The sequence below is a fragment of the Lolium perenne genome, chromosome 7, assembly GCF_019359855.2.
Source record: "Lolium perenne isolate Kyuss_39 chromosome 7, Kyuss_2.0, whole genome shotgun sequence".
NCBI classification, from domain to species: Eukaryota; Viridiplantae; Streptophyta; class Magnoliopsida; order Poales; family Poaceae; genus Lolium; species Lolium perenne.
Genome location: NC_067250.2, coordinates 275,316,016 through 275,338,952, shown reverse-complemented (window position 1 = coordinate 275,338,952; position 22,937 = coordinate 275,316,016). Strand labels below are relative to the sequence as shown.

At 45.7% G+C, this 22,937-nt stretch overlaps 2 protein-coding genes across 3 annotated transcripts; one reads left to right on the top strand and one right to left on the bottom strand.

The window, feature by feature from the left end:
* Window positions 1–818: 818 nt before the first annotated feature.
* LOC127312640 (protein METHYLENE BLUE SENSITIVITY 2-like) lies at window positions 819–3,412 on the top strand. The gene is made up of 2 exons (XM_051343171.1): window positions 819–1,269; window positions 3,210–3,412. Exons 1-2 carry the CDS (start codon window positions 935–937, stop codon window positions 3,223–3,225), a joined length of 351 nt encoding a protein of 116 aa, XP_051199131.1. The 5' UTR covers window positions 819–934; the 3' UTR covers window positions 3,226–3,412.
* Window positions 3,413–3,961: 549 nt separating this feature from the next.
* LOC127312639 (WAT1-related protein At3g45870) lies at window positions 3,962–6,921 on the bottom strand. Of its 2 annotated transcripts, none has more exons than XM_051343170.2 (8): window positions 6,567–6,921; window positions 6,336–6,398; window positions 6,094–6,210; window positions 5,712–6,006; window positions 5,429–5,584; window positions 5,151–5,302; window positions 4,445–4,885; window positions 3,962–4,300 (listed from the first exon to the last, which is right to left on the bottom strand). In XM_051343170.2, the coding sequence occupies exons 1-7, from the start codon at window positions 6,821–6,823 to the stop codon at window positions 4,708–4,710; spliced, it is 1,218 nt and encodes a 405-aa protein (XP_051199130.1). In that variant the 5' UTR covers window positions 6,824–6,921; the 3' UTR covers window positions 3,962–4,300; window positions 4,445–4,707. The 2 variants fall into 2 exon arrangements, with proteins under 2 accessions (XP_051199130.1, XP_051199129.1); XM_051343169.2 differs by having other exon boundaries at window positions 3,962–4,297.
* Window positions 6,922–22,937: the final 16,016 nt, after the last annotated feature.

The following is a 22,937-nucleotide window of genomic DNA, read 5'->3' as shown; positions in this document are numbered from 1 at the left end:
ATTTTGTTCTTATAAAATTTGCACTACAAGGTTCCTATAGAATTAGTTTCTATAGGATATATTTCTATAAATTAAACAACTAGTGTAGATTTTTTTTCCATATAATCTAAATCCTACATAATTTCTATACGAATCCTATAAATTAAAGAAGCCTTTTAGTATTTTTATCTGAAGCAGTTGAAGCTTCGGAATCTTGTACTAGCAAGTTCACAGGATACAGTTGGAGAGTAGGATGTGGAAAACAAAGTTCCAAATGGTCGTCCACTCTTTACAGTTGAACTGAATATCGAAATTAGTTACCTGTCACATTTTACGTTCCTTTTGCGGCGGTGTTGCACATGAGTACTGTATGACCATCATGAATTCATTACTACCATGAATTCCTTTCTGTTGGAACTCCTTTCTGAAATTCTTGTGCCCCAACGAAGCTCGTCCACCACCCGTTGCCCCGTAGAGAATCTTTGACAAAAGCTCCACACTACAAGTATTCTCCTTCGTAGAAAAAAGAATGTCTTTTTTTTCCTAGGTAGGAAATCTTATCCCATATGCAGGCCGTAACAACATGATCGATACGAATATACAAACATGGAAGGAAAAAAAAGAGTCCATCGTTTCAAAAAAAAAGGAGTCCTGCAAAAACCGGAAGTCGAGCAACCCTAGACGCCGCATCTTGTTTCCAAACAAATCTATGTGCCTGGAAAAACCAGAATCTCCCAAGCAACAATCTCGTCCGTCCGTTCCAGATCCGACGGCCGAGATGCCACAGCCGCACGCCCCATGGCCCTAATAATTGGCGCCCCTCCCTCCTCCCCACCAGAGTCTCCTTCCCCCACCCGTCGCATCAAACGCAAAAAGAAGACAATTTTACGCGAATAGGGTTAGCAGCCGGCGGCGGCGGCGGCGGCGGAGAGCGAGCGGCGCAAGGTCGTCGGAGATGACGGGGAAGGCGAAGCCGAAGAAGCACACGGCCAAGGAGCTGGCGGCGAAGGCCGACGCGGCGCTGACCAACCGCGGCGGGGGCAAGGCCGGCCAGAAGGACCGGCTGGGCCAGGAGAAGGGCGGCCACGCCAAGATGGAGTGCCCGCTCTGCAAGGTGACGGCGCCCGACGTCAAGTCCATGCAGATCCACCACGAGGCGCGCCACCCCAAGATCCCCTTCGACCCCGAGAAGATCAACAACCTCCACGGCTCCACCGCCGCCGCGCCCGAGGCCGCCGCATCCAGCTCCAAGCCCAAGCCTGGCGTCCGCGGCAGCCTCAAGAAGACGGGGTAAATCTCCCCCCTTCCATCCACAGAATCCGATCTGCTATCAATCAATCAAACTGCTTGCCGCCTTCTGCTACTACTAGTCTACTTGCCGTGTCTGCCGCTGCTTGCTGCTGCTTTACAATAGATAGAGCTGCTGCCGCTGCTGCTAGTACATGTCGTCGTCGTGTGTCGTGTGATGGACGAGTTATTTCTTGTTTCCCGTATACAACCTGATGATGAGGCCATGTCCTCGCTGCCATGTTTAATTGCTGTATTATGTCGCTACTCTATGATGATGCTGGCGAGAAATTGTTTGCTGATATTAATGTCTAGTGGCGCTCTGAAAAGTTTGTACTTGCTCAGTTCCCTATCTTGGCAGCTTAAGCGCATGAATTGGAGAGTTGCACCTGTGTTTCTTATCCTCTGTGCGCAGTAAGAAGAAATTTAGCTCGTGGATGGTTTGCTTTCTGATGTTAATTTTAGCACTATGATGCTAATGTTAATTTTAGTGGCGCTCAAGCAATCTGAAGAAATATCTGCTCGTTCAGCTTTCCTCTGTTGGCAGCTTAAGTGCATGGATTGGAGAGTTGCACCTGTGTTTCTTATCCTCTGTGCGTAGTGAGAAGTATAATAGCTCGTTGATGGTTTGCTTCGGCTACTCTGTAATGCTAATGTCGTGTGATAGATGCTTTAATTTTTTTGTTCCCGTATACCCGAGTCCATGTCCTCATTGCCATGTTCAATTACTGTATTCGCTACTCTGATTCTGGCAAGAAATTGTTTGCTTTTTATTAATGTGTAGTGGCGCTCAAGCAATCTGAAAAGTTTGTACTCGCCCAGTTCCTTCTCTTTGCAGCTTAAGCGCATGAATTGGAGAGTTGCACCTGTGTTTCTTATCCTCTGTGCGTAATAAGGAAAAAATTTAGCTCGTCGATGGTTTGCTTTCACTACTCTATGATGCTACTGTTAATTTTACTGGCGCTCAAGCAATCTGAAGTAATATCTGCTCCTTCAGCATCCTCTGTTGGCAGCTTAAAGTGCATGAATTGGAGAGTTGCACTTGTGTTTCTTATCCTCTGTGCCTAGTAAGAAGTATTATAATGGCTCGTCGATGGTTTGCTTCGGCTACTCTATGCAGCTAATGTTGTGATAGATGCTTTAATTTTCTCTCCTCGGAACTATTCTATTCCGATCCTTGTACGATAAGTCATCCGATGGTTGGCTGCACTTTGGTGCTACTTGCTGTATTATGTCAGCTACTCTATGATGATGCTGGCAAGAGATTGTTTGCTGATATTAATGTCTAGTGGCGCTCAAGCAATCTGAAAAAGTTTTTACTCGCTCGGTTCCTTCTCTTGGCAGCTTAAGTGCATGAATTGGAGAGTTGCACATGTGTTTCTTATCCTCTGTGCGTAGCAAGAAGAATTTTAGCTAGTCGATGGTTTACTTTCGCTACTCTATGATGCTACCATTAATTTTAGTGGCACTCAAGCAGTATGAAAAAAAATCTGCTCATTCAGCTTAAGCTTTGGCCACTCTAATCTTAATGTCTAGTGGCGATCAAGCTATCTGAAAAGGTTTCTACTCTTAGTGTCCTCTGTTGTCAGCTTAAATGAGTTGCACTTGTTTCTTATCCACAATGCGTTGTAAGAAATATTTTAGCTCATCAATTGTCTGATTCGTACAGTTGGTTTTATGTTCAACTATCCTAAATCCGAACCTGACTTACCTAACCTTTCTCCATTCAAGAAAGGGGAATTTCAATTTCAGAAATCCCTGCTATAGTTTCCTCGCTTATCCTTTCTCTTCATTTGTTTCCATTCAGTTAATCATGCCATACTGATAAGTCATCATCATCAATCAGTAGAATTGGTCTCTTGGCAGTATGGTTTATACCCATACTTGTGGTAGTAACATTGGCAGTCTGGTGTTCTCATTTGACGATGATTGTGTCATTGCAGCGATGAACAGAAATGAGGCCTTCATAGCATCAAATGCCTCTTCAAAGTCTCTGTTTGCTATCGCAATGGGTTATGACTATCTCGTTTGGGTTGTCGTTTTAAGATATTTGGTTGTCTGGCTTGCTTCGTTCAATCAAGTTGTAATCCGATATATTATGCGTTCCAGAACATCTGAGATGAACTAAATAACTGGTTGCTGCCTATTATGTTGGTTCCTAGATTAGTAGATTGCCAATTACTGTTGGGGTTAAACACCATAACTGTTTGTCCTACGCAGCTAGTAATGAATGTTGGCAATGCGCTTTTGTTATCATATTGCCCACCGGAGAGGCATTGCCATGATGTGATTTTATGATTACTTGAATCATGGTGAGGTACTTTTGATAGGATAGCATGGAATCTATGATGCTTGAAGCAATGGTGAGAAGTACTTTTCATCATTCGTTTGATGCCATGGAACTGATGCTGAAATAATGTCAACCATGGAACTGGTAAACTGTTATCACTAGGCTGATTCACTGCCTGAAACGTTCCACGGCAATTTATTATTTGGATGAACCTAGTGATAGCCTTGTCCATCGTATCTCCCAATGGTTGGGTATGCATATTTTCTTGGAGTATGCATGCCAGGATGCAGTGTGCACTCAATTATTTTCCGTAGGCATTTGGGAAGAACTGGTATATACTCTCAGGAATCATGGGAAAACCATATGGTTGTACTTGTACTGATGAGCCCAATAAAACATATGCACTTACACAGACAATAAATTCCCTTTATAAAATATATCTAGCGCCTTTGTAATGCCACGCTAAGTAATCCCAAAAAATGATACAGTATTGTAACCGTGTGACAAATTGACACCCTAGAGGGACGCAACATAGGAAGTAGAAAGACAAATACAAGAATAGAGCCGTAGTAACACCCCAGAAAACCTATTGCCTGTGGCAAGAACACTGGAATTTGGAGTGATAGTTTGATTTCTTCAACTAATGTAAAGCCCGAAGCTGGAAATCATCACAGGAGAACAGTTGTCTTGATGGTATAGAAGTAGCTATTGCAGCGTCAGTTCCAAGGCCTAAAAAAGAAACTGCTGAAGAAGAAGATAAGATGCAAGTTAACATGAGTAGTCAAAACAAGCTCTATACTACAGAAAATTATGTTGTTAATATTATGTTTAGATGTCAATCATGATGATAGCAAACTGCTAGAGTAATAAAATGTGATATGCATTGACCTTTGATAACTGAAGTTGTTCCTCCCGCTGCTAGCCCTGAACCAGTGAAGACAACTCTTGAAGCTGAACGATCACCCCACATTGTAAGCCAGTAGCTTTGCTAAGAAAATGATGACTGCTATCCACTTCAGCTCCAACACATCTTCCTTACAATCGAACTTAATCCAATGATAGCAATGGTAAATACATGCTTTCTAACAAGAATATCTGAAACCAATATATGAAGCAATTCTGGTGATGCTAGTGCGACTCTTCTCCATGCCCTAGGGGTCAATGGAGCCATTGAGGGAACTTTCTGCTGACTTGTGATCCGGTGCACCATCTGCCTCTAATAGAAGAGGAGTCAGATAACTGCTACCCATTAGTAGTCTTTGAGCTTCCTTGTAACGAATCCACGTAACAATGTATAGACCAGCAATGATGAAGACGCCTCCAATGACACTGCAAGGAGTATACAAGGTGGCACTTAGTTCTGCATAAATTTGTGAAAATTTTATAGCTTACAACTTTATAAGTGAGGTAAACTAATCAAGTAACAACAACTGTCTCTACGAGATACAACATCTGTTTACACCAATGACCACTGGTACTATGTCCTGATCATTTAGTAGCGCTGTGGTAAACACAATGCAACTTGACCAATTTGAATGACCCGAAACTTGAGAAAATGTTCATGAGAGACATAGGGTAGAGTGTTGGTCCAAACCTTCCGAGATAAATTGGGGTTCCAAGGAAGATAGTAGAGAGGATGGTTGAACATGCTGGTTGGAGCGGATTGTAGAGGGCAACCAGGGAAGGTCCAAGGATCTTGTTTGCCCAGGTCATGATTGCATAGTTGATACAAGATGCGATAATTCCCTGTTGGCACAGGCAAGAAATTGGGTTAGAAGATGGTAGTAGGAGAGACCTAACATGGCCATTCAATTCCTGGATCTGATCAAATCCAAATGGCACATAATAAATATTAGTTGCTCAGATACTCACAGCATATAGAATGGCTATTATCTCTGTCCCTGTCAGTGCCCACTCGTGGAGCCCATTTGTTGCAAACACCCCAGTCAACACCATGAAGATGGTGGCAAATGAGTAGGAGTAGGCTGTCAAGGATAAGCTCGCCGGATATTTTACGAGCACCGGGGCCTGGAATTTGGCACCACATGAGAAAAGGACGCTCAATCAGACATTTTTCTTAGTAGCAAGATGATCATGATATCCTTGACACTAGCAGGCCCAGGGTTGAGCTATGAATGCACCCTGATTTGCTTACCTGGATGACAAGATAAGCCCCCATCAGGAAGCAGTTGCCGATGAGGCACAGGACACCAATGTTCCAGGTTCCTAAACCGAAACTGAGCATGGCTGGTGTGATCCACTGAGCAGGGTAGCTGGTGCTGCTCCATGATGTGGCGCCCAGGGCGTTGCCGCCCGCGGCATTGGTGCCCGCAAGGCCGATCAAGGAGGGGCCTTGGTAGAAGACCATGAGGACGGCGCCAGAGACGCACACGGCTATGCCAAGAACCTTGACCATGCCGTCCTTGGAGAAGACGTTGAACACCTCAACACTGGAACATTTTGTAGGAATTTGGTTACAGTTGGGTCTAGCATTTGAAACCAAGGCAATGTCAGGAAAACTTATGTTAATTGATTACCCAACAATTGCAGCCAAGAGAAAGGTGAAGACTGGTATGGCGGGCTGGAAAGCCGCTGCGTAGGAGGCGTTGGTGAAGCTGAGGCCGAGCAGGAACAGGAGCTGGTTCCCGAAGATCCTGCACAGGACATACACATCAGTCATCAGAATGTGACGCACACACAAGAGGTGATTGAAGTCTGAAGAGTTGTTATTGCTCCATCAGGTATGAGGCATCAGCGGCAGCAGAAATGCAAGAATTACCCGGTGAAGCCAAGAAGCGCGAAGGACCCGAGGAGCTGCGGGGTCACCGGTCGCCGCACCCGCCTGAAAATTCAAAATTCGCACTGAGAATACAGTGAGCATCAATCGAATTTGATTTGATTCTTCAAAATCGGAGGGAGAAGGAGAGGTGTCGCTTTCGCTTCTTGTTGCTGCAGAGCAAGGGGAAGACTAGAGTTTGGTGTAGCAAGCAATCGGCAGGAAGCAACGAACCTCTCTTTGAAGAAGGCGACTGGGGCGAGTATGGCGAGCGCGACGAGGTCCCGGTAGACGCAGAATACGATCTGGTTCATGCCGACGTTGAGGACGGACTTGGTGAGGACGTGGTAGCCGCCGTAGGCGATCTGGACGAAGGCCATGCCGGCGTGCGCCAGCCACGCCTTGTTCTCCCACAGCCGCATCCGCCCGCTGCCGCTCATGCCGCCCCACACCGACGACGACCACCGCTGCAGCATCGTCGTCTCCCCCATCGCTACGCTGGCTGCTACAGCCACTTAGGAGCAGAGAGAGAGACGAAAGAAAATCTCCAGTATTGACGGGCGGCTGCGGTGTGCGGTGGTGTGTGCCGCCGTGGCATATTTATTGGGGAACAGTTCTGTGTTTGGGGTCCGCATGCCATTCCACGCACGCAACTACCAACATTGCTAGCAGATCCTGTACTTCCCAACTCTTAAAAACGGATACATACGCGTATCAAGCTCGTGTTGATCAGATCATGTATCCACGAACTGAAAAACTCGAAATCAAATTTCGCGGAAGAATTCAAATACTACGAAGTTCGTCGCAAGATCGAATTCATCGCTACATTTTAACATAATTTACAACATACATCGCCAGGATACTAAAATCTACGCGGCAGCTATCCAAGTTGACCAAAATTCGGCCTCGGGATACATCGCTGGGGCATCTTGGCTTCCCTGTTACTAAAGGACTTGGGAGTAATTTTTGTTCTTTCCTCACAGTGGACAAAATGGAGGACAAGCTATATATAATATTTGTTAGTTTCAAAAAATCGAGAATTATATTTTAATTTTTAACGTTTTGATGTTTTACATGATGTATCATCGTACTAATGTGTAAAATCTTAGTGTAAAGTTCTTTATATTCAAAAAAAGGGCTACAGAAAATGACAAAATTTAACAGGCTTTATAGTTTTTGAAATATGTACCGTTCCCTGTTCTCACATCCCTTGTTAAAAAACTACTCTCAGATCAGACATTTGCCATTTATATGTAGCCTACGATACAAAGAAGTTTACATTGAGATTTTGTGCGTAGCATATATCATTGGCTAATCCAGAATATTTTTCCGGTTATTTTTTTAAAAAGTTTTTAGAACATTTTTTTAAATTTTTCGAAAATAAGGAGCTACATGTAGCTTGGCCTCAATTTCTGATTTCCGTTTTGTTTCCTTTTGAGTAAAATGCCAGTCTTTATTCTGAGGGGTACCTTTGTTTCATGCACTTGAAAATGGTTAATCACATTTGCTCGGGAATTAGCACGCACTTGACATGATGTGAATATATGCTACATAAATCATGTACAACTGGATCGTGCTCATAACGGAAGGAAACACGTGCAACAACATACATAGAGGAGATAACACACTTCGATGGCCGTACCTAGGTTGAGACGGTGTCTCCGACATTGTCTCACCGAGACTTCTTTCATAGCAATGGTAGCAAATCAATACAAAAAAAGACATCTTATCTTTTACTTGGAAACCCTCAACTTGAGCCAAAAATCACGTGCAAAAGCCTCTAAATCTCTTCCAATATCATCAAATGTGGTTTAAATTAATTATGTAAAAAAACTAGACACTACCATAAAAGAAACATTTAGAACCGGCTCCTCACCATAGGCTGGCCGTGGTTTTCCATCCTGCTTTAAGCGTTAGTTGCTAATTATATGTTTTGTTATTGGGGAAGAGCGTCTCTCCTGTTCTTATGTCTATGCGGTGCCAATCCACGCACGCAACCCCCACGTGAGTAAATCAATGTACAGAACCCACTTGGATCCTAAGTCAAATTAGGCTCATGTAAACCTTGCATTTCCTGTTTCCGAAAGACTAGCAACAGTAACCTATTTTTCTTTCTTTTAAGTAAAATGCACTTGGAAATGGTTAACTCGTCATCATATTAAATATCACACAATGGTTTCCTGTTAGTCCAAAATATCGCACATTAGTTGAGTAATTAGCGAACACTTGACGTGATATGGATATATGGAGCTGAAATAATGTACAACTTCAGCAGGATAATGCATGGTTGAACCGGCCGGCATATGCTCTTGGCGGAACTCGTCATGTTATTGGCTGGGAAAGAGAGGTGGTCCCTCAGCTCCATGCGATTATTTTGGATGCAATCAACAATACAATGTATAAATACTTATGATGGGACCCACCACTGAGTGGGAACAGAGAGAGAAAACGTGAGCAAATTTATTTCCCAACTGACTGCTATCGCTTTGTGGCAGAACGAGTTCTTCCCCGGAGATTCTTCCCAGCGAGATCCCAGCGCGCAAACGGCGAGCTGATGCAGTGCAAGGTGAGCGCCTCCCATGAGCGCGTGTTAGCCGTCACAATGGCGACGGCGTGCGTACCCCGGCGAGCTCGGCGTTCCTGACAATGGTGGAGTTGCCGGAGGGCCACTCGTCATCGCGCCGCTCCCTCAGCTGCCGGAGGGCCACTCGTCGTCGCGCCGTTCCCTCGGCTGCATATCTTACGGCGTGGTGGATGTTGTCGTCGCGCCATCCCCGACCCCGACCAAGAAGTCGCAGATCTTCCTGGAGCAGATGTACGTCGGCTTCTCGGCGTCCACGCCTCCATGGGACTCCTGGTGAGCTCGCACTACCTCATGGGGTGGAGCTTCAAGCTGGACGGCGGCGCGTCGCCGCTCGACCTGTCGTCCCTCCCGTCGCTGCTGCAGTCCAAGCCGGACATGATGAGCTGGACGACGCGGATCCTGGCGTCGGTGTTCTCGGCGCTGGCCGGCGCGGGTGCCTACGAGGCGTGCCGCTAGAAGAACCGCGAGGTGATCGAGCCGTGGGACCTAGACTACAGCCCGCACCTGTACAAGTACCCGGAGCTGAAGTACGCCACGCGGGGTTTCCGCGAGCGCGAGCTCCTCGGCTGCGGTGGCTTCGGCAAGGTGTACTGCGGGGTGCTCCCGGGCACGCCGCCCACCGTGGTCGCCGTCAAGCGCGTCTCGCATGACTCCTAACAGGGGTTCCGCGTGTTCGTTGCGGAGATCGCGTCCATCGGCCGGCTCCGCCACCGCAACCTCGTGCAGCTGCAAGGGTGGTGCCGTCGCCGCACGGCGCGCGCGCCGAACTGGTTGGCCTCGGTCCTCCCACCATGCTCCTCGAAGGCGGCGCGGAGGTGGCGGACGAGCGCGTCGAGGCTGCCTCTGGCCAGCGGGCACAGGCACGGAACCAGGGCGGGCGGTGGTTGCGCTGGTCAAAGGCGTGCCAGTCCTGTCCAGAGCTCCATGGGCGGGCAGTGAAAGAGAGAGAGGTAGGTGGGAGAGGATGAGGGTCACGGTCTCACGGCAGAGAATTAATATCTATGGGATCCACCATCCACGTATTGTACTTAGGCAATTACTACTCAAATTAATGGTAGAGTAGAAATACCCTGCCACCAGATTGGGGCCACTCCTTACGTGGACCAATAGAATTTTGAGTTCCGCCAGGTTCATATGCCGCCGGGTTCTGAAAATGCAGTCCTCAGCAGGATAATGCACCACTATATTCTCACTTACAAATGCATATCACGGAAAGAAGAAAAATGAAACCGGCCATGGTTAGCTCTTGTCCCACATTGTTTTATAGGAGAAACAACTATGACCCGCGGAGCAAGACTCAAACCTAGGTAGATAGCCTTATCACGCAAAGAAACATATCCAACAACACGTATAAAGGAAACACCACATTTCTTAGGTCGCATCCAAGATGAGACAATGTCTCTTCTTACGAAATCAGACCACACCTAGGTTGAGACAGTCTCTCACATAGGGAGAGAAATTCTTCGAATAACGGTAACAAATCAACATACATAGGCACCCCATGGAACCCTAACTTGAGGGAAAACCCCGAACAGAAACCTTCCTAATTAATCTTTTTTCATTTTCTTTTTAGAAAAACAGGGCTCCACCTCAATTCCATTTCTGAAACCAAAGTCTTACACACATCCATGCTTTACAGGACACACATCCCATCTTGCCAAAATAGCCTAGAGTTTTCAAGACACCACATCAAAACAGAAACAAACACTAGAGATTTTAAACAAATGGGAAAAGAGAGGGCACATCAACAACAACAGCGTTCCCTAACTATGGCCTCTCCAGGACTTCAAAACCTGCACCATCACCAACCAGCATCAAAGCGTTGGCCTCCAACGTCCTCACCAGGTCTTCTACCGTGATCAACATAGGCCTATACCCCCTTATGTTGTCCATATCACACACCTCCAGAGTCGATCTGGCTTTCTTCTGGGAGTCAGCCAGGCTCCAGCCACGATAGCAGAGGTGGCAGACGAGCCAGCAGCTCTAACTTGTCCAGCATTGCTATCAACCTTCCTTTTTCTTCCTCCTTCAATATAATTTTCCATTGTGCACAGCTGTAGACCACTTTTCTCCACAACACTTTCATCCCAAACCATTGAGTTCGGTTGAAAACCATGTCATTTCTGGTAATCCAGATACTCCTCAAAGTAGCAGCAAAAATCATATTATACAGGACATGCTTTTTCTTATCTTTACAGAAAACAGAAATATCAGACATAGTTAGAACCTGAGTCTGAAGACCCATGCCCAAACCTATTTCCTTCCAAAGATTGGAAGAAACCACACAATCAAAAAACAAATGCTAGACTCAATGTCATTGCAAAAAACACAAGTCAAATCATCAACATTTTGTCTTTTACTCAAATTATCTCTAGTGCGCAATTTGTTATGAGCAAACAACCAAAGAAAGAAGTGAATCTTAGGGGGAACTTTCAATTTCCAAACACAATGAATATCAACAGTTTTAATCCCTCTAAAATTCACAACAACATACATAGACTTAGCACTATAGACTCCATTGGCCTCCCACATCCAAATCAGAGCATCACTTTCAGTATTAAGGTGGATAGATTGAGCAATTTGTTGGATTTCAAACCATTGCACCATCAGATTATGATCAAAGCATCTTCTGAAGATTACTTTTAAAGATTCTCCATCCCAAAGCTCAGCAATAGTTTTGTTTTGCTCATTGACCAGGAAATAAACTTCCTAGTATTGAATAGCTAAACTACAGGTCCCAAACCAGTGATTTTCCCAAAACTTTACCTTTTTACCATCTCCCACTATCCAATGGTAACCCATCTTAATAGCTTTAGCAGTCCATATCACCCTCCTAAAAGGGGAGGCACCAATAGAAGTACAGGAGAAAATATTTGGATTATCAATATTATACTTAATATCAACAATCTGTTTCCAGAGTTTGTTCTCATTCAAATTATATCTTTTAATCCAGGAGGCTAGAAGGCATATATTTATAATCTCAGATAGGTCAGGGATACCCAAGCCTCCATATTCCTTTTTCCGAGTAACTAACCCCCAATTAGCTAGATGATACTTATGACGACCCTCATAATTATCCCAAAGGCAATGAGCCATTTAAGAATTAATCAGAGTAATAGCCCACTTAGGGAATTTAATCACACTAAGCAAATAAAGAGGAATTCTAGCTAGGACACTTCTTACCAGCTCCAATTTAGCAGCATGATTAAGAAGTTTTCCCCTCCAGCCAATAGCTTTTTTCAAGATTTTATCAACCACAGGTTGAATATCTTCTTTCCTTAATTTAATATGATGCAGTGGAACCCCTAGATATTGCATGGGGAACTCGCCCAACTTACAGCTCAATGCCTGAGAAAAGAGATGTGCATCACCCTCTACCACATTAATTGGAACTACACATTAATTTGTGGAAGTTGATTCTCATCCCAGACATTTGTTCAAAGCAGGTTAAAATCCACTTGAAGTTAATAGCAGAAGAAATATCATTTTCTAGGAAGAGTAGGGTGTCATCAACATATTGCATGCTTATAACACCCCACCCCCCAACTCTTGCATCAGGCCAGCTTGCTGCCTATTGGCAGCAGCCTTGGACAAAATCTTGGTAAAGACATCAGACATAAAGTTGAAGAGGATAGGGGAAATAGGATCCCCCAGGCTCACCCCTCTACTAGTTAGGAAAAAAATGATTATTACAATCATTGATCTGAACCCCCACAGAGCCATTATGCAAAAGCCTTTCAACAATAGACATCCATCTGGGGCTAAGTGCATGTTTATTTGGGATGCAGCTGAACGATAAGCAGCTGGAGCTGGTGAGATTTGAGAAGCGGCTGGAGTTGGACGGCTGGTGGAACTCAAAAATGCTGTTTGGCAACCGGCTTTTAGGATGGCTTGTAGATATGTAGTTGGTACACAAAGTTTGATATACCCTGTATGCTGGTGATGATGTTTAGATCCTGATCTGACATGATTTTACTGATTATGCATTGTATTAGCTCAAATAGTATGGTTAACAACATTTTTAAGTAAAACAATATTTGTTTGTTGATAAATGTTTATAATTAATTGGAAGTATTTACCTTGGTAATCAATAAATTGGATTTATGTAGAGTATCGATACAATATAGACCAAAGTATGCAGTCCTAAATAATACAAAAATCATAAATCGAATCATACCCACAAACAAATATGCAGTCTAAATCAGTCAAAAATCACAGATCTGAATTACACACAAATGTGCAGTACTAAATCATTCAAACATCGCTAGCAGTAGAAATTCGTATGGGATAGGCGTGGTCGACATGTGCTCGTTCCTTGCGGCTGAAGACGAGGCAGCCATGGGTGCGGCGATGGGGAGGAGTTGCAGGAGTGTGGGATGGAAGGGGAGGCGTGGGGCAGGTAGGTGGAGAGGCGCGGGGGAGGCGCCCCGACGACCACCGGCCGCCGGCGAGGATGGAGATGCGCGGGGGAGGCGACCTGACAAGCGCCGGCCGGCGCCGAGGCTAGAGAGGCGTGGGTGACATAGGCATCCCCAATGGGCCTGCCGAAGATAGTACCCGGGATTTATTCAAGGCCCACGACCCGAAAGATAAGAAGATTCGGAAGCCCAGTATGTTGTTATGGAAAGATAGAGTTGTAATAGGAAGTGTAAAGTGTAATCTTACGGGACGGGTCAGAAACCCTCTCGAACTCTGTAAACTTGTACATCACGAATCCCTCGGCTCCGCCTCCTATATAAGGGGGAGTCGAGGGACAAAGAAAGGATCGAATAATTGTTTTCTAAACCTTAGTTTTACAATCGTCAAGTACTTTTCGGCTGAAACCTTCGAGATCTACTTGCCCTCTACATCCAACGAAACCCTAGTCTACTACTTGTAGGCATTGACAAGTTGATACCTTGTCAATTGGCGCCGTCTGTGGGATTTAGAGGCGACAAGGAGCTGATCTCGATGGCACGTTCAGAATCGTCGATTTCGTCGGCAGCAAGCAACACCATGGACAGAGGTAAACAGATCGAAACTGGTCTCGTTGATTTTGTACCTCACCCGCCCTCCCGTTTGGATGCATATGCGTATCTGGAGGAGCCCATGGAGATGACGTTCGGAAGGTTCCACTTTCGCGTCGGGAAGGAAGGAACGTATCGTCTCGAAGTTCCGACCTTCTCGAGGTTTTCAGTGGTCCATACTGAATCTTCAAGCTCAGCATCATCGGTCGAGTCAGGCGACGAAGGAATCTCCTCGCCACGCTTTATCAGCACCAAGGCAAGCGAAAAACTCGCCAAGATCTTCAGTGACATATCTTTCGAGTCGTCTGCGGACTCCTATATAAGCAGCGATTCCGATAGTGTCGACAGCTTCGACTTTATCGACAAATCTACTACTGTGGGAAAGGTCTTCGCCAGTCTATATGATGGTGTCACCGATCTCGAAAAAATAGAAAAAATAAAGTATCATCAGATCTACGCGATCGGGGATTCAAGCAGACCTCAAGAACAGACATCAGAAAACTTCGACGAGGCGGGAAATCCGTTCGTTGATCCTACGGACCTTACGCGAGGACTGGGGACAAAATATATCGGCACGGCAACACGGGAGATGGTGCGATTTCCGCAGGCAGTATGGGATCGAGTGGAGAGAGCTATCAATGGGACAGAACCAATGACTGTCGCGGCAACACCAGAGGAGTTACAGGCATACCAATATAAGCTCGCGCGTGCCAGGCGAGAACTCGAGAGACAAAAAATAGAGCTTGATAAAAGGCAAGAAGCAGCATCGGCGTCGAGTAGGCGAAGAGCAGCATTGAGTCGACAATCAGGAACTTCGGGCAGCAGTCACAGAGAAGCTCGCAACAGGGCAAGGTCTCGATTAAACAATATACCTGAAGCAGAGAGGGAGAACCTAGTCCAAAATCTCGACATGTCCTTTATGTCGATAGACACAAGGGGAAACATTATCCCGAAAACACCAGAAGCGGGGTACATGGCGACGCAAGCTTTCATCCTCGCGTCCAAACCACCTGCCGGAGATCCAAAAGAGGCACTGTACAACATGGCTATAGCGGGAGTTGGAGCCATGGGAGCAGCATTTGTAAATTCACCTCCCGAAGGATCAGCAAGGCAAAACAGTCCACGTCCTGCTGTCGTAGAGGCAGTTCCAGAGAGAACAGGTGAAGCAAGGGATACGGAAATCCAAGCAAGGGTAGACAGAGCACGACAACATAGAAGGGAGCATCGACATTCTCCAGAGATAGCCGAAGAGGACATGTGTGGGCTACCATGTTTTACAAGGAGGGTCCGAAAAACTCGGGTGCCTTCGGGGTTAAAGTTGCCTGATAATTTCAAGAAATTCGACGGATTGCAGGATCCTGAGGATTGGCTGGTAGATTATCTCGAGACAGTGAAGTTAATAGGCGGAACAAGGGCAACGGCGATGCAAAGTATTCAGGTGCACTTGAGCGGAGCTGCAAGATCTTGGATAAAGAAGCTTCCTTCAGGTTCCATCGACAGCTGGACTGACTTCGAGGACATATTCGTCAAGAACTTCCGATCTACCTGCAAAAAGCCTGCAACACTCGAGGAATTGAGATCATGTCGACAAAAACATGATGAATCAATGAGGAAGTACATCCAAAGGTGGAACATCATCAAAAACTCGGCAGAAAACATATCGGATGAGAGAGCAATAGATGCGTTTGTGGCAGGAGTTCAACGAGGAGATTTTGTGGAGGACTTGGGAAGAACCAACCCAAGAACAGTATCAGCATTAATGGAAATAGCGAACAGATGGGCAGATGGCGAGGATGCTGTGCATAATAAACGACACAGGTCACCGGAGGAGGACCGCAGTCGAAATTTTCAAAATAGACGACGATTTTCTCGATTTTCGAGTTATGATCCACCAGGCCAAATTTCGGCTGGGTTTCGAGCAAGCGCTGGAGGAAGCAATAGAGATAATTATCAACGAAGCAATGAGCAACGAGGCGACAACAGAGATGATTCCCGAAACAACAGGCCACATAATGGGCCTAGGTTCCAAAGGCCCTTCGTGTCCCCTGAGGATATGATGAACGGCCCATGTTAGATGCATTTCTATGTCGACAATAATGGGAAGAGGCAGTCGGGACATTTACAGAAAGACTACCAAAATTTTCAAGCAATGATGAGGTTTGCCGGGCAAGCCAATGCTCAGGCAGCAAGTCGAAATCCTCAAGGACCTAGGAGTGAGATCCACTTGCCACCTCCTCCCGCAATTACGGACGAGAATCGACATCAAATCAGAATAGCGGCAGCACCAGCACCACCACCTTATGTTGATCCCAACTCCCATGGAGCGGTCTCGATGATTCAGAAAGGCAGACCGTCCAATAGAGCTCAGAAAGTAATCTCGCGACAGGTGTTCATGGCAGGAAAGATGCCTCCACCAACATTCGAGTACCTCAATTGGTCAGGACAGGATATTGGCTTCACAATTGCGGATCATCCGCAGCAAGTTCCTCGACCAGGGCAGTCAGCACTTATTCTACCAGCAGTGATCGCAGGATTTGATGTATCTCGAGTTTTCATTGATGGAGGCAGCAGTCTAAACCTTATGTACGCAGATACACTAAGGAAGATGAACATATCCTTGGCAAACCTCAAGCCAACGGACACACGTTTCCACGGCATTACACCAGAAAAGCCAAGTTACCCATTGGGGAAGATCAATCTCGACGTTCAGTTTGGCACTCGAGAAAACTACAGGATAGAGAGGCTGGAGTTTGAAGTCGTGGATTTCCCATCACAATACCACGCTCTGTTGGGGCGCCCAGCATATGCCAGGTTTATGGCAGTACCACATTACACATACTTGTTGTGGAGGATGCCTGGACCTAAGGGGCCAATCACAGTTAAAGGAAGTTTCGCGCTAGCCGATAAATGCGATAAGGATTTTCATCGGCTTTCAGAAACCTTCGGGATGCAAGCAGAATACATGACGTCAAGGCTCACGACTGACTACGACGTACTGCCAGACGTAGGGAGGCCTAATAAAGAATCAACATTTAACACTGCAAAGGATTCCAAGGAAGTACAGATCCACCCGACAGATCCGAAGAAAACGACGTCCATTGCAACAAACATGGACATCGCATAGGAAAGCGCGCTCGTCGAGTTCCTCCGTGAGCACTGGAGAATCTTCGCATGGTGTCCAGCTGACATGCCAGGAGTACCCAGGGAACTTGCCGAGCACCACCTAAACTTGGATCCAATTGCGAAACCAATCAAACAACCTCTGCGGCGTTTTTCGGAACCAAACCGCAAGGCTATGCTGTCGGAAATCGATAGACTCAGAGAAGCTGGTTTTATCAAGGAATTACATACAGAAGCCACGTGGGTAGCTAACCCAGTGCTGGTGCCGAAGAAAAACACAAAAGTCCTTCGCATGTGCGTCGACTTCACGTGTCTCAATAAACATTGTCCAAAGGATCACTTTCCCCTCCCAAGGATCGATCAAATTATCGACTCCACGGCAGGATGTGAACGTCTTTCCTTCCTGGATGCATACTCTGGTTATAACCAGATCAGATTGAAAGAAGAAGACGAGGTCAAAACAGCGTTCATCACACCGTACGGCGTGTTCTGCTATCGAACAATGCCCTTCGGTTTGAAAAACGCGGGAGCCACATATCAGCGGATGATGCAGAAGTGCTTGGCAACACAGATTGGGAAGAACGTACAAGTATACATCGATGACGTTGTCATAACAACAAAAAGGGGGACACGTTAATCGAGGATTTGAAGGAAACTTTCGACAATCTCGATAAGTTCTGTCTCAAGTTGAACCCGACAAAGTGCTCTTTCGGTGTCCCTGCAGGAGAACTTCTCGGGTTCTTAGTTTCAGCAAGAGGGATCGAAGCAAATCCCGAAAAAATCCAGGCCATCGTAACGATGAGGAAGCCAACAAAGTTGAAAGAAATACAGCAGTTAACCGGGCGAGTCGCAGCTTTAAGCAGATTCGTCGCCAGGTTGGGAGAAAATGCGTTACCGTTCTACGCCTTGATCAAGCAGGGAGAGAAGTTCCAGTGGAACGAAGAGGCAGACAGAGCCTTTGAGGATCTCAAGCGCAAAATTTCGACACCTCCAATCTTGGTGGCGCCGAAAGAGAAGGAACCTTTGTTGCTATATATTGCGGCCACACCTCAGGTGGTAAGTACAGTACTTGTCGTGGAAAGAGAGGAAGAAGGAAAACTCCATGGAGTACAGAGGCCAGTATACTTCGTCAGCAAAGTTTTATCGCCTTCAAAACAGAGGTATCCTCAATATCAGAAGCTAGCATATGGAGTGCTTACAACAGCAAGAAAATTGCGACACTATTTTTCGGCACACCCGATAATAGTGGTCAATGAGGCACCCTTGTCCAATATACTCAACAATCCAGAAGCTACGGGTCGTGTCTCCCTTTGGGGAATAGAACTTTCCCCTCGGGACATCACATATGAAAAAAGAAAGGCAATAAAGTCACAGATTCTACCAGACTTCGTCGCAGAGTGGATGGAGCTACAAAACATAGGACCACCAGATCTATCGAGAACTTGGACCATGAATTTCGACGGGTCCAAGAGATTAGAAGGAGCTGGAGCAGGCGTGATACTAATATCACCTGAGGGCGACAAGCTGAAGTACGTTTTGAGGATGACTTTCCCAAACGCATCTAACAATGAGGCAGAATACGAAGCCCTCATACACGGGATGAAGATGGCGAAAGCTTGTGGCGCAACTCGATTAAAAATATTTGGCGACTCGCAATTGGTAGCACAGCAAGTCATGAACCAATGCGATGCAGTCAACGATAGCATGATAGCATACAAGGAAGTTTACAATGAGCTCGAGAAGCTGTTTGATGGATGCAAAGTAAATCATATCAGCAGGCTGAGCAATGATGAAGCTGACGTTCTCGCAAACATCGGGTCACAATGCCTTGCAATCCCACCTGGCGTATTTTGGGAAGAGATAGCAGAGAGGTCTACGAAGTCAACAAAACCAAAAAAGAAGGAGAAGGACAAGAAACCCTCGGGGGCTATCAAAGAAGCACCAGAGGAAGAAGAAGAAGAGGAACAGGACCTGGTTATGATGGTACAGATACCATGGATGTAGGTGTACATATCATACATCCTAAAGAAAGAGATACCCGACAATCCAGTTGAAGCAAGGCGAGTTATTAGACGATCTAAAGCTTTCACTGTGGTCAAAGGGGAGTTATACAAACGGAGTATTTCGGGAGTACTACAAAGGTGCGTCACACCCGAGGAAGGAAGGATGATCTTGAAAGATGTACACGAGGGAATTTGTGGTCACCACGCGAGCAGTCGAGCTATTGCAGCCAAGGTCTTTCGAGCTGGATTTTACTGGCTAACAACAATCGAGGATGCGAAGGAGATAGTACGAACTTGCGATGCGTGTCAGAGATTTGCCGCGAAACCCCACTCCCCGGCAGCAGAGCTGATGCCAATACCATTGTCCTGGCCCTTTGCTCAATGGGGTCTCGATATGGTGGGTAAATTACACAAGTCCTGGCCAGGAGGAAAGGAATATATGCTCGTAGCTGTCGATAAATTCACAAAATGGATAGAAGCAAAGCCGATAAACTCACCAGATGGGGCATCTGCCGTCAAGTTCATAAAAAGCATCATCTTCAGGTTTGGAGTGCCTCATAGCATCGTCACAGACAATGGTAGTAACTTCACATCCCATGAATTCAAGGATTATTGTGAAGAAGTGGGTATCAAGCTACACTTTGCGTCGGTTGCGCACCCACAAACTAACGGCCAAGTCGACAAAGCCAATGGCATCATCTGCAATGGCATCAAGAAGCGCTTGTTAGCGCCACTGGAGAAAGCTCGGCACACCTGGCCAGAGGAGCTGCCCAATGTGTTATGGAGTATACGAACAACACCAAATACAGCGACACAAGAAACGCCGTTCTTCTTGGTCCATGGAGCGGAAGCGGTGTTGCCAATCGAAATAGAACACGATTCTCCACGAGTCGTGGAGTATGATGAAGAAGTGTCGAGAAAAGCACTAGAGGATGACGTCGATGCACTCGACGAAGCTCGAGATGAAGTACTTTCACGGGTAACCAAATATCAGCAGGACCTGAAGAATTACCACAGCCGACGTTTACGACCAAGATCCTTTCAGGTGGGAGACCTAGTTCTTCGGCTCACGCAAAAAAGTCATGAAAAGCTCGAGTCGCCATGGCTTGGCCCTTACATCGTCACAGAAGTAATCGGAGGAGGAGCATATAGGATAAAGGACAAGAAAACAGGGGTGGTCGAGCAAAACCCCTGGAACGTGGCGCAACTTAGGCGGTTCTACGCCTAGAGTCGAAATATAGTCCTTGTAAAAATACAATGTACTGAAACGCCCGCGAGTTTTCAGACGCACTCTTTTCCTTTTTCGGGGCACCGAGTGGGGCCGGGAAAGGTTTTTAACGAGGCGGGCTCGTGGTGCTGCAATATAATAAAGATAGTTGAGATATACATTTCTTCGACAGGCTCGGGGGCTTACGCCTCAGACTTGCAATATATATATTTCCGAAAAATATTTTGCCTTGGTGCACAAACACCTCGCAAAATAAACATAGATACAAGAGAGCGATCAACAACAAAGGCACGAGGGCTCATACCTGCAAATATAGCATACTCAATATAACTTAGCTACTTTGGTTCAAAACCTCGCACATACAATATAGAAATTCGCCACCACAACACCTGGAGGTGTGATAAGGAAATTTATGGGCTTTACAATATATAACATATTTACAACATACAAGAGATAATTTTTGAGAACAATTCAAAGAAAAAGAGAAGTCAATGATGGCCCAATATATTATCTATGGTCATCCGATTTGAAGAACGAGTGCTATGTTCAGCATACCTGCCTCTCACGAAGAACTCAGAATCCATCCGAAGAAGTTCGTCCATCATAGCTTCGGCTACAGGGGTTACATAATCGTCAATTTTGCTAACATCCCTTTTCTTTTTCGCCATCTTCGCCAAGCACTTGGGGACAATTTGGCTCATATCAAACTTAGGATGGCAGATTTTGATCATAATCATAGCAAATCTGGCACCAGCAGAGAGCTGCGCCCGAACAAAGTCATGGATCTTCGGAGCATCTCGAAACTTCTCCATCAAGCCAAGAAGAGTATCGGGTGTTTTGTTCCGAGGAAACATTGTTTTATAAACCAAAGACAAGGTTCTAGTACAGAAATCCAGGAAATCGCGAACTTGACAGGCGCGGTCTTGAAATCTGACAATCTGTCGGGTCCTTTCTGGAGTGGCCCAGAACAAACAGCCATGGTCAAGGGAGAGATTGACGAGCAGGTTGGTCCTCGTGTTTACCCTGTCATCTTCAGCAGCAGCATCGAGAAAGGAACCTATTTGACGACAGCATGAAGATTTCAAAAAAGGATACAACAGAAAGATAGAAGGAGCTTTGGTTCGAAATAAAATACCAGATATATCGTCAGCGGCCTCATTCATCAACTCAAGCATGGAATTCTCTCGAGAAGTTGCTTTCTCAGCTTCAGAAACGGCGGCTTCTTTGGCAGCCATAGCCTCTTGAGCTTGTTGAAGAGCAATTTTTTCAGCTTCGGAGGCCTTGCGAGATTTCTCCATCATTACAAGTGTTTGCCTCTTTGCATACTGGAGCCGCTGTCGAAGTTCTTCCAAATCTTGCGACAAACTCTCACTCGAAGGATTTTCACCAAGTTCAGTATTAATGAGAACTTTCTTTGAGTGAGAGGTAGGCAAAATATCGGAAGGAGCATGAGTTGGAGTATAGTTATCAAATATCAACTGAAATTAAAAAGATTCGACATCAATCGTCAAGCAAAATAGAATTCCATTGATCTTCAGAATAATTACAAAGACATTACAAGGAAGCTAGCGGGAAAAGTGTCGCCAAAAGTTACTTTGGCGACAGCATCAAAAGGAAAAAAGAAAAAGGAAAAAAGAGAGGGGAGGAAAGACAAGGCGATCTACTTGACCTCCGGCTTCGATGAACTTGGAGCTGGAGTTGGTTTGAATCCGAGGAAAGCAAGGATTTTCTTTGAGTTGGGCTTGGCGGCCTTGATCAAAGACACCCATGTCTTCGTTTCCATTTTCGGCACGTCACCAACCTTGGCCCAGTCGACGTTTTGCTGGCTGCTAGCAACCAAGGCAATAGTACCTTCAACACCAACCTTCAAGCCTTCTTGTCGAAGGTTGTGCCCAAGATCCTCTTCACCATTGAAGCACTTGGCTAGATCGCTGAATGTCTTTGGTTCTTCTTTCTTCGGGAAGAAGTACGGAAATAGCTTCGCCAAGCCTGAGTCAGCATCCTCCATGCCTTGGCGCGCTTCATCTCCGTGAATCTCAAGAAGGGAGAGCGCGTCGAGGAGGGGGTCATTTTCAGGAAGTTCGAGTTCACAGGGTTGACGCGTCTCCCTGTTGGTGGAAAATATAGCTTGTCAAATAAGGAACACCAAGAAAAGCATGATATCCAATGAACAAAGAGAGTTAAGAGCACTTACTAACAAAACGTCGACTCTGCGACGATAAGCGCGAGATAATTTCTTTCTCTTGAGCTATTTGTTGGGCAATGTGGTCACTCAGAGATGTTTCCGCGTTGAGAAGTCTTTTTCGAAGATCCTCAACAAGGGCGGCGCTAGATTCAGCCTTCTTGCGAGCCTTTTCGCTCTGTTCTAATTTTAGAGCAAGAGCATTAGCACGTTGGTTGGCTTCTGCAAGGTCAGCTGAAAAAACAGTCGACAATAACAATTGTCGTGTCAACAATCATGATACAGAAGATACAATCAGGAGAAAAATAGCAAGATAGTACCTTTCAGCGAGTCCGAAAGATCGCGGTACCCGATGAATTGGGTACCAAGGCGGAAAAATTCTTTCATCAAAGACTGAGGAGAGAACCAGAGAAAGAAAAATCAAAATGGTGCGAGGAAAAATTCGAAAGTTACAATCCAAAATAGAGGTGCGAAGAAAAAGA